The 11,867-nt window shown below is 38.8% G+C and overlaps 1 protein-coding gene across 1 annotated transcript in view; it reads left to right on the plus strand.

The window, feature by feature from the left end:
- The window catches only part of MRPL3 (mitochondrial ribosomal protein L3), a 51,027-nt gene extending 47,759 nt beyond the window's left edge, over positions 1 to 3,268 (plus strand). The window contains exon 10 of the mRNA XM_072412321.1: positions 2,052 to 3,268. Within this exon, the coding sequence (XP_072268422.1) occupies positions 2,052 to 2,201 (150 nt within the window). The 3' untranslated portion in view covers positions 2,202 to 3,268. The remainder of the gene's footprint in view (positions 1 to 2,051) is intronic.
- Positions 3,269 to 11,867: the final 8,599 nt, after the last annotated feature.

Below are 11,867 nucleotides of genomic sequence, written 5' to 3' on the forward strand. Positions count from 1 at the left end.
AAGGACATATGCAGTAACATCCTCTGCTCTGCTATAGGATTTCTAGAAAGCCTCTAGAACCCTGGTGTGTGAACTAATACTTAAGAAAATATCACTAAAGAACAAAAAAAAGCTTCTTAAATGATTCACAGGGCATGATTCCAGAACTTGAGCGTTGTGACATACAACAAAGGAAATGTGAGGCCGAGGAAATGCCCAGAGCAGGGTTTAGGTATACAAGTAATCCAGCTTAAAGTATTGTTTACAAAGCCTTCCATCTCCTATTGTGAAAATAAAAAAATACAGCCTAGAATATAAATCAGATTTTGGAGACCGTGTCCACAGATATAACATACTCCTATTTGTGGTATCTACTTAATATTGGGCAAATTGTCACTGCTAAGCACATGGTTGCTTCTAAAGCTTTGTGATGCTCTTTATTAAACAAATTCTGCCATGTATGGCTTAATCTACAGAAAGAGAAAATATATATATATATATATATAAACACAGATAGCTGCCTAAATTTTCTTTATTAGCATTTGTGTACCAACAAAAAGATATAACTAAACATCCTAAAATGTCAGTTTGCTTATACAGTGTCAATGAAAAAAAAAATGTCTCCACTTCCCTATCCTTCCACCAACCCAATGTGCCATGCAGTGTCCACCTTTGAGGCCCTATGCAAAAGTGTGGAAATATAGAGCTGAAATTAAGTTACCTGCTATGTAATGGAACTGGTATTGTCTATCCCCTAACAACGTCAAGTGTGAAAATGTCTCCATATTACAATTTTTTTCAGATTTTAATCTTTGGGGGACTGGGTAAATCTTAAAAACAATTTGCCATGTACCACTAGAGCATAGAATTGTGGGTGAACTACATACCAGGACTGTGTGCGGGTTATGTATTACACCTCTATATTTCTGCACATCTTCCTTGTGAAATATTGAAGATGTAGACAAGTCAGCACATCAACCATATCTGTTATTAGGTCTGCTTTGGCTCTGATTTCAGTTTATACAGATTTATTCAACTCTACTGGGAGCCTATGCAGTGAGGTAGTAATGATGATTAGTGATGTATAGCAGCCTGGTAGCAATTACCCTTTAACTGACTAAAGTACACTGCGTAATATGTTGCAGCGCTGCGTAATATGTTGGCACTATTTAAACCCTGTTTATTAATAATAATAGTAACTAAAATCTTATGGACTGCTATGCATAACTACACATTAGACTTGATTACTATTCTTTGTTCTGTAATAATCAGTAGTATGCTTGTACATTTTATTAAGATTATGGAAATGGACCTACATATCTATAATAGCCATTCAGATCAACCAAGAGACTATTGCACTGCACCTGCAATGATTTAATGCAGGTATTCTCCTTTCAAGTTATCCCCATTGCAGTATGTTCTCTTTAGAATAGAAATAGAATATATTGGTTGTTACCAGTTTACTATTACCAATGACCATAATAATATAAATCCTAATAGACTGCTTATTTGGTAGTTTCAGTAGTCCTTGGAGCAAAATTCAAGCACAGTTAAGAAAAAAAAAAAAAAGTGTACTTGTGTACAGTTTTCCTTTCACATTCCTGTATATGGGTTCATGTGATAGCGTGTTGTACCTTTTATACCGTGATTGTATTATATACTACTTTCAATCATTCTGTAAGGTGTATGGAAACATGTTTAATATGTACTAGTGGGGCCTATTTATCTACTAAGCAAGGTTTGTTAAAATTATTATTCTTTTTGAGCATTCATTTTACCAAATTAACTGCGTGTCATAGTGTATTTATTGACAGCTTTTATCCATATAAAGCCTAGTAAAGCGTAACTGGTAATCAATGTGTTGGACAGTTTAGAATGGTCTAAAATATAAGTAATGTTGTACAGAATCCTTATTTATCTAGATGCAATATGCTTTTGTTGTAGGGAATAAGCCCAGCTTATTGCTGTATTTAATAAAAAGATATTAAGTTGTTTGATCAACCTATATAGAGAACAAAGGCATTTTTTTGCATGAAAATCAAATGTCATTTTTTTCTTGTCCGGTTTTCTAGGTCACTGACACAACACTCGCTGTCAGACAACAAGGGTTCGAAAACCTTCCATTTCCTACTTTTTTCGCTGATGGAGATGAAGAGTTGCCAGAAGACCTTTACGATGAGGAAGTGTTCCAGTTCAGTGAACCCTCTGTCAACTATTCATAGCATTTCTGACATCTTCATTCCTATAGGTGTTGTCATCAAAAGCAGTGCTTACTATAATAAACGAGCTGCCCAGGTTACAGAAGGGTTTCCCTCCCACTGCCGTTTGTCTTTCCTGAAAAACACAAGGACATAAACAACTTTCCTATAGAATGCAACTAAGATGGTTTCTGTAATTACAAGTTTCTTATATATTGTTATGGATCTTGTGGATCCACAGTGGGCTTTTCTAAGATAATTGTGTCATGACTTCGCATTATTAGATATATATCCTGTGTGTGAAATAAAGGCAGTTTATTACATTTTGGATGTGGTGATTGGATGCCTTATTTGCCTACCTAAGATATCAGAATATAATTCCTATTTTATTAAACAGGAGATATAAAGCGTGTTTTAAATACCAGTAGTAAATATGTCTATGTTTCTTCTCCTGACTAAAGCTAATAAACTAGACTTAATTGGTTTTTCTTAAAAAGCATACATCTTTTTATCATCAGGCACCTCTAATTTTTTTATGACTTTTAATCTGCTTTTTTGCTTGCATTAAAAATTTCCACTTTCCAAAACATTTTCCCCTAGTACTCAAATAGTTTCTATACTAATAAAGCACTTAAATTCTTCATAGTTTACAACCAGGTTTAGGCATGTACAAGAAAATGGTTCTGTCAGGGCAGGGTATGAAGTATCTGCTATTTGTCATCAGATTTCTGTCTTCAAGCAGACTTTAATTGAAGTTATAGTTTTAATTTGTTAAACAAAACCATTTCCAGCAATCTAAACTAAATTCATTTCAAGTATTAAGCAAGCTTATCACCATGATCATACCACTATGATCACATATTTCATCCCAGTGACTAGGTTAATTGTTACACATTGTAAACATCAGGGGCATTCTTGCATACAAGTAATTTTGACTCCTTCAAAAGCCCTGTGCCAAAAATGAACAATGTCTTTGAGAATTAAGCATATCTTCATAAATATTGAATGTATCTTCAGTAAAATTTAAAAGATATATATTAAATCAACTAGCATGATTTATGTATATAAATAAATATATTCATTATACTGTATGCATCTTTTGAGTTGTTCCTGCAGTATTTATCTGAATACCCGTCATATTTTTGTTATTGCATTAACAATATATGTAAATTAAAGGAAATCTGTACTGCAAGATTATATTGGCTGCACTTTGTGATACTCTGAAAAAAATGTTGGCTGATTATAAAAATGCTTCAATACTTTCTGACCACAACCAACTATCCAGGACATGAATTTTGGCTTCCCTCTTGACGAACTCATCTTCAAATTTCTTTAGTGCTAATGAACCATTTTAACAAATCCTATACTTTTATTGTTGAAATGGAGTGTTAAAGCAAAATTGTCCACTGCAATACAGAAAACACAGCCTACATATGATTATCTACATCTAAGCTCTATATATTTAAATTGTTACTGTAATGACTATAGAGAAACTATAAAGCAATCCCTAATCAAAACCCTTGTATCCAGGTATATTTTCCTCAAAAATAATGTAATGTCTTTATTTCATAAATGAAGCTTAAAATAAGGGTTAAGGAACAATTCTAGCTTAGCTCACATGACTAATAAAATGAATGGTGGTATTGTCCTTAAAGCTCCAAGGTAAGTATTTTGTTGGTAAAATATATGAACAATATGCAAGGTCATACGACCACCTGCCCATAATTTGGGGTTAGTCTACTGTAGGATACAGTAGGAGTTGTACTAAATTACTATGACCCAAATTTAGGGAAAGGATTTGATTTAGTAATTCTTGTCCTAGTGGTCCTGCCTTTTCTGGAGAAATGTCACTGGCTTATTCTGATAGTTATAGGTACTGTTAAGCTTATCCTGACTGTTGACCCCTGTGTTCCTGATGTAAATATGTTTGAATATTCCATTTTATCTGTCTTTAACACATTTTCAGCCGAGCATAGGAATGTTTCATAAAATAGTGTTTGATAAATAATGTGAAGAGTGATGGTAAAGCTATAACTTTCATATCAATTACTTTTAATGTACCCTTTGGGTAAACTGATCATGGCTGAATCATCTTCAGAGTCTGTTAATGAATAATTTTTCAAACCATCTTCTGCCAATAGTATAATACCGCAAAACACAATGAAACAAGGCACATCTTAGGCCAAAGTATTTGGTTCAAAGAGGTACAGAGAAATTTTGTTTCGAAAGATGGACATTTGCTTTCATGTAGTACTATTGTCCTTTCCTATCAGGAAAATAAGCTAATAAAAACTATGTATAATGTCTTGATGCTGCTAAGCTTCCTAAAGTGTTTTAAGCTTTAACTTAGGACCTTAATCAAAATCTAATCAAAGTATATTGTTTCCTTCTTCACTTACCAGATATTAACTTGCACCATTATTGTTATTAACCCAGTTTGTTTATTATATTAGCCCGAGGTCACAATATTAGGTTCCAGAAATAGGTATAAGTCCTGAAAAAAGGAATCCAGTTGCTGGGACATCTCCAAAATTTTTTTTTGCACGCCCATTTTAACTCCCATTTTTTGCACTCCCAAGTGACATGCTTAAAGACTGATTAAAAACTAATAAGAATCAACTGTACTTCTTTTATTAATGCTAACTATAGTTGAGAAATGGATAAAAAATTGAATTTATTCCAAAGTCAGATAACTCAAGAAATATTAAAGTAAAAAATTTAGTCAAAATTTAGATAATAAAAAAAAGTTTATAAATAACTATTTCTATTAATAATAACTAGAAATGGTTTTCTTGGTCTTGGACAGCATGGGAATAGTCCTAATCTTTTTTTTTTTTCCCCTACTCACCTCTGACTGTGCCTATAAACTTTCTATGCCACAATGGGAAGAAAATGCTTTTCTATACCTGGGACTAAAAGCTTTGATTTTACTTGGTTAACATTTTTGAATTGTGACTATTAACCAAATGAAATCACAGAAAATAGTTCTAGATATACAGAAATATTTTTTTCCATTATGATGTAAAAATTCACCTGTTTTCACAGATTGTGACTGTTTAAAAATTGCTGTGATTTCACTTGGTTAACAGTCACAATATGAGGAAATAGGGAATTTTTTTGCACTACAGTGGATAACTAATGACTGGGATTAAATGCTGTGATTTTCACTAAGCAGTTGCAAATTGTGAGTCTCTGAGAGAAATTACAGCAATTAGTTCCAGTTATACACTAGTATTTTTCCTATTGCAAAAACATTCACCTGTTTTGTCATATTGTGAATAATTACTAAAAAAAAAACATGGCAAACATTGGCTGTATATCACTGGACCTAAATGCTGGTATTACAGTTTGTAACTTATATCCCTACAATAATTTTTTGAATCACTACTTTTAGACAATATTCCTTAAGCTGTTTTACTTTGTTGGGAAAAAAAATCACATATATGACAAAATTTTAAACAGCTAAACATTTTAGCATGTTAAAACCTACCTCAAAAAGAAATTGCTTGTGTTGTAATTAATAGCACATTTTTTGTTTGGACCAAGTAAGAGAAAAATGATAGAATCACTCAACAATGAGAAAAAAATATCAAATTACCTAGTAATTTTCATTTCTAAAACAAACACCTGCACAAGTCCAAATATGTTGATTTGTCTGCTGTTAAAAAAAACAACCTTGACAAGATGTTGCACCTGGCCGATTAACTGGAAACATGGCCCTGTCATGTTTCTGTCTGTTAAAACAATGGACATTGTGATTCTGAATTTGTTCCCATTCAGCTGTGTCTAAAATATGGAGCAAGTACAAACAAAATGGAAAAGTTAAAAAGGGAAACATACAGGTAGACCAAGAAAGACTTTAAAGCATCATGACAGAAAAAGCAATATGCATGAAAAATAGAAAAAAAATGGTCAGGAACTGCACTTAATGTCTGTAAACTAAACCATAAGAAATTGGCTGAAATAGGATTTACATACAGAAAAGCCAGAAGTAAATAACACCTAAGAAAAAAAGGATTATATTGGACTGAAAAGACACAGTCATGGACTGGTAATGAGAGGATGAAAATAATTATTCAGTGATGAATTGCAAATCTGCATTGGCTGTGAAGATGATATGTGCCATTTCAATGGAACATATGAAGTTGGATGCCTGAAGTAAATAAGCAAACTCAACACTCATTGCTGATATGAGGTTGAATTTCTGGTAAACGTTTAGGGCATATGGCAATAATTACCTCCAAAGTAAATGCACATGTGTACATTGAATTTTTTGAACTCATCTTATTCCATCATTCAAAAGTAGGTTTGGTCATAGTAATGTCTTGCGACGATAATGCATCTTGCCACAGATAGGAATGAGCGAGAAGGCCTCTGACAGTCTTGCGAAAATTTCCTTGAACTTCCAGTGGGTTTGCGAAATTTCGCCGAATCGATTTTGCGAATTACATTAAAGTCAATAGGCTGACTTTAAATATTATTAGCAAAGCCTCTATACATGTTAGAACCACCACATTTGCTAGGTAAGTGTAAAGCCGCATACACACGTGCAATTCTTGTCGTTGGAAAGGATCTTTCACGATCCTTTTGAACCATTCTGTTCTTTGGAGAGGGGAGGAGGAGAACAACGTAGCGGCACCCTGCTGCACGCTCTCCCCTTTCACTTGCATTAGGATCGCTCGCCGTTCATCGTCCACCAGGACGGATCCACGGTCGATGAAAGATGCGGGCTGTACACACGCCAGATTCTCGCCCGATATCCTCCCTGAGCTGATTATCGGGCGAGAAAAATTTGACGTGTGTACGTAGCTTAAGAGAACAGTGGCAACAAAGACAAATTACAAAACTTAAAAAATACTTTTTTTTCCAGAAAATGGCAGGCAAAGTGACAGCAAGCAAATAGGATTTCTGCATGATGGACAGCGTCCAGAATGCAGCACAAACTTTAGGACATTGAGAAAGGATGAACTCAACCCGCTAGCAAAAGTCTCTGCTGTCAAAACAACAGGAAAACATGTTGCTATTAAATGTACATGCCCCTATTGAATATACATAGCTGCATAATATCTTAACGCTATATAAATCCTGTTTATTCATAATAAACAAGGATGGAGGACCAGAGACAGAGCGTGGGTCAGCGAGAGCAGTAGCAGTGTGTGGCCTCTGGTCAGCTATCACCAGGGAGACCGCATTGGTAAGAGTCATGGAGAACTGGGTGTAGTCCATCGTCATTCCCCTCCCAGAAGTGTACAATTTTAGGGAATGGAGTACTGATAGGCAGCAGCAGCAACAGCAGGAGGAGGAGGGCCCTAGGACGGAGTGGGGAGCGCATTGGTAACTGGCATCTCAAGCTGGGTGTAGTGCATCGTGAATGCCACCCAGAAGTGTGTAATACAATTCAAGTGAATGGAGTACCGACAGGCGGCAGCAGCAGGAGGAGGCGGTGGGCTCTGAAACGGAGCGTTGACTGCACTGGTAACTGGCATCTAGAGCTGGGTGTAGTGCATCATCAATGCCACGCAGAAGTGTACAATTTTAGTGAATGGAGTACTGCCAGGCAGGAGCAACAGCAGCAAGAGGAGGCGGTGGGCCCTGGGAAGGAGCGTGGACCGCATTCGTAACTGGCATCTAGAGCTGGGTGTAGTGCATCGTCAATACCACCCTGAAGTGTGTAATACAATTTAGGTGAATGGAGTACTGACAGGCAGCAGCAACAGCAGGAGGAGGAAGCGGCGGGCCCTGACATCATGAAGTGGATGACATGAATGCCAACCAATCAATCTTACAATACTTTGCTTAAAAATTAGGCAAAGGCAATGGTACCTAACAGTGTGGCAGTACTGGGGGTTTTCATCTGCAGTTTGCTGGCCTCCCGGAAGCAGCAGAAATGTAAAGTAAATTGCTAGCTGGCACAATGGCAGGCATGACACTGGCGAAGAATGTCACCCATGGTTGTTACAATAACTAGCGGAAAAATTCAACCGAGGCAGGCTCAGCTGACAGGGTGTTTGGTGATAAGCAGCCACAGACTCAGCACAGGAGCAGTGTAGGTTCACAGAGGCATCTTGGTTGGCCAGTGAGTCCTTTGTGTCAGTTAATCAGTGACATCTGCAGTGGGGATATGATAGTTGTTAGTAACACACCTTTCGTTTATTTTCAAAAAGGTGAGGCGATTGACATTTTCCGGCGACAGTTGTGATCGATTGTCGATTACCACTCCGCCAGTGGCACTGAAGGTTCTTTCGGACAGAACACTGGAAGCCAGGCACAAAAGAAGCTTGATGGCATACTGTGCCAACTGCGGGCAGATTTTAGGCCTGTTGACCCAAAAATTATTGACGTCACTACTGTCAGGACAGGCATCCTCCTCATAACTGCTGTTGTCAACACCACCACCAACATGCACCGTGCACTTCATCCGTTCTCGATGGTTATCCCCCTGTCTTGGCCTACACTTTTGGATGTGTGCCGCCTGCTGCCACTACTGCTGATGCTGCTGTTGCTGCCGCTGCTACAGGGGGATGCAGTTGAGGCGGTGTCTGCCTGAACTCCCTGTGTGGAATGTGGTGCGTGGAACTCCTCACACAGCCGGTCGCATAGTATTCTGCTAAGGTAAGTCACCTTTTCTTTTTCTTGCGTCGGGTTGGGTAGAAACTGTGACATTTTCTCTTTGTAGCGGTGATCCAGAAGGGTGGCCAGCCAGTAATCATCCCAGTTTTTGATGCTGCAAATGCGGGGGTCCCTCTGTAGGCATTGCAACATGTGAACACATATGAAAGAGGGGTTCCCTGGGCTCATCCTCCTCCTGTCCCTCAATAGGCGCCAAAACATCTTCCTCCTCATCACCCACCTCCTCCTCTTCAAGCTCCAGCAGTTCCTGTTGTTCCATTGCCCGCACAATGCCTTGGGTGTGACAGGACAAATGCAGGTTGGACGGGTCCTGTCCAGCAGCCCCAACATGGTCTCCCTCATCATCATCATAATAAAAATACTCCTACTCCTCCTCTTGAACCTCCTGATGCTGGCTAGTTTCCCTTCTTGCTCCTCCTGATGCTGGCTGTGCGCTATGGAGTGTAATGTCATCCTCATCCTCCTCCCCCATTTCTTCCCCTCCTCTCCCATCGCCACTTCCCATCTTGCCACACGGTATTATCAAGCAGAAAGATGATGGGAATGACATCGTTTCAGCCTGACCGCTCCCGACACAACGTTTGTGGCCTGCTCAAAGAGGGCCAGTACCTTGCACAGCGTCTCTATCTGCAGCCACTGGTCACTGGTAAAATAGCTCAGTTGTGTGGCTGTACAAAGGGCCCCACTGCCTTCATGCACCACTCTGACCAAGTATTGGCGTGCATGTGCAGGGTGGAGTTCCATCTAGTCACAGTGTCACAAATCAGTGTATGCAGTGGAAGCCTCTGTTGGTGCTGGATCTTGCTATGCGCCATTGCGGCAGTAGAGGATTGGCGTACATGGCTGCAGATGGAGAAAGCCTGTCTCAGTAAGTCCTGCAGTCCTGGGTACGTGCGGAGGAACTTCTGCACCTCCAGGTTTAGTAAGTGCTCAAAGCAGGGCACGTGTTATACCGCCCATGCGCAACGTGGCCACAAGGTTGGCCCCCTTGTCGCATACTACGTTGCCTGTTGCGAGCCGGGAGGGCATCAGCCAAGCCTCAACCTCTCTGTGCAAAGCAGACAAGAGTTCTCTGGTGGTATGACTTTTCTCCCCCAAGGACACCAGTTTCAGCACTGCCTGGCAACGGGTGTCCTTGAGGGAGCTGTAGTGTCAATGGTGACGTGGATTTGACTAGACACTGAGAATGCCAATGCCTGGGAAAGGTTACCCATTACATTTACATGTAAACTGGGAACAGCTGTGCGGGAGAAGTCATGTCTGGTTGGTATATTCCACCGACGCTCGGCACAGGCTATCAGGTCAGGGAAGGGAGCAGAGTCCACAATGCTGTACGGCAGTAGCTGCAAGGCCAATAGTTTGGCTAGACGTGAATTGAGTTTGATGACTCCTTTATTGGTTGGGCCCATAGCCTAATGCCTTGCGCAGACCTCCGGTCCAGTGGGCTGAAGGAACTGGGAGCTAGGGGAGCTGAAGGGGTCACTGGAGTACCTGTCTTCTGGCAACACACGTCATCTGATGCCACGAAACCTGCAGCCATAAGCTGATACTTCCTCGCAGCTTGAAGTCTGGCTGTCACCAACCTCCTGAGACATAGTAGCAATGACAGTTGGAGGTGAAGAAGGAGTCAATGGAGGTACAAGAAGAGACAATGACATGGTTACACCTCCTTCAAGAGAACGCAAGTACTGTTCCCATTTTGGTTTGTGGTTCTTGCACATGTTGGAAAGCAGGGATGTTGTACCCGAATGTGATCCAGCCTGTCCTCTGTGAATCTGCCTGTGGCACAGGATGCACATTGCTACGCACCCGTCATCGTCTTTCAGCGACAGCAACAGTTTTCTGCTGCTGCTGTCCTACAGTGGTGGACTCCCTGGGAGTATGCCCTCTGCCAGATGCCAGAATGCTCAACTTTTACTTTTTCAGGAAAAAATGCACCTGTACCAAATGGTTGCTTTGGTAAATAGCAAGTGGTATTGGAATTAAATATCTGTATTTTTTTTTTTTAGAAAAATACAGACATTTTTCTGGCTTTTTTGATAGCAAGTGGGATCAGAATAAAATATTTGTATTTGGGGGAAATACAGAAATTTTTCTGGCTTTTTTGATAGATAGCAAGTGGGATCAGAATAAAACATCTGTATTTTGTTGAGAGAAATACAGAAACTTTTCTGGCTTTTATGATAGATAGCAAGTGCTATCAGAATGAAATATCTGTATTTTTTTTAGAAAAATGCAGAATTTTTTTCTGGCTTTTTTGACAGATAGCAAATGCTATCAGAATGAAATATCTGTATTTTGTTTTAGAGAAATACAGAAATATCTCTGGCTTTTTGATAGATATCAAGTTGGATCAGAATAAAATATCTGTATTTTTTTTAGAGAAATACAGAAATTTTTCTGGGTTTTTTGATAGATATCAAGTGGGATCAGAATAAAATGTCTTTATTTTTTTGAGAGAAATAAATACATTTTTCTGGCTTTTTTGATAGCAAGTGGTAGCAGAATGAAATATGTTTTTATTTTTTTTTTTGAGAGTAGGACAGAAATATTTCTGCCTTTTTTGCTAAAAAGCATCAAAAACTGCACAATCTGTATATTGCAAGAAATGCAGAAGGCTCCTAACCTGTCCCTGTCACAATGCACTTCTCTGCCTGCTTCTTTCTCTGACACAGAACACAAGATGGAGTGACTAACCCCTCCATCCTTCCCTGTATATATGCCTGTGCTCAGATCTCTCCTGATTGGGCTCTTAGGCCTTGCTGTGCTTCCTGGGAGCAAATGATTCGCGAATCCGTGCCTCAAATAAACAGCTGAATTGATATCCTCCAATAACGATTCCATATTGTATTATTGGTTGTATATTGTTAATATATTATATTTGGAACTAAATATATATGGTTCAATTTATTAGGATAATATATTAAGGTTGTGAAAATATTATATTTGTGACTGTTATTATACTATAGAGGGCAGGAAAGATATGCTAAAGAGTCTCTAAAATTCAACAACAATGGTTTTGAAATATAATGCCTGATAAAAGTATACTTTAAAAATGAT

Source organism: Pyxicephalus adspersus, chromosome 5, assembly GCF_032062135.1.
Source record: "Pyxicephalus adspersus chromosome 5, UCB_Pads_2.0, whole genome shotgun sequence".
Taxonomy (NCBI): Eukaryota; Metazoa; Chordata; class Amphibia; order Anura; family Pyxicephalidae; genus Pyxicephalus; species Pyxicephalus adspersus.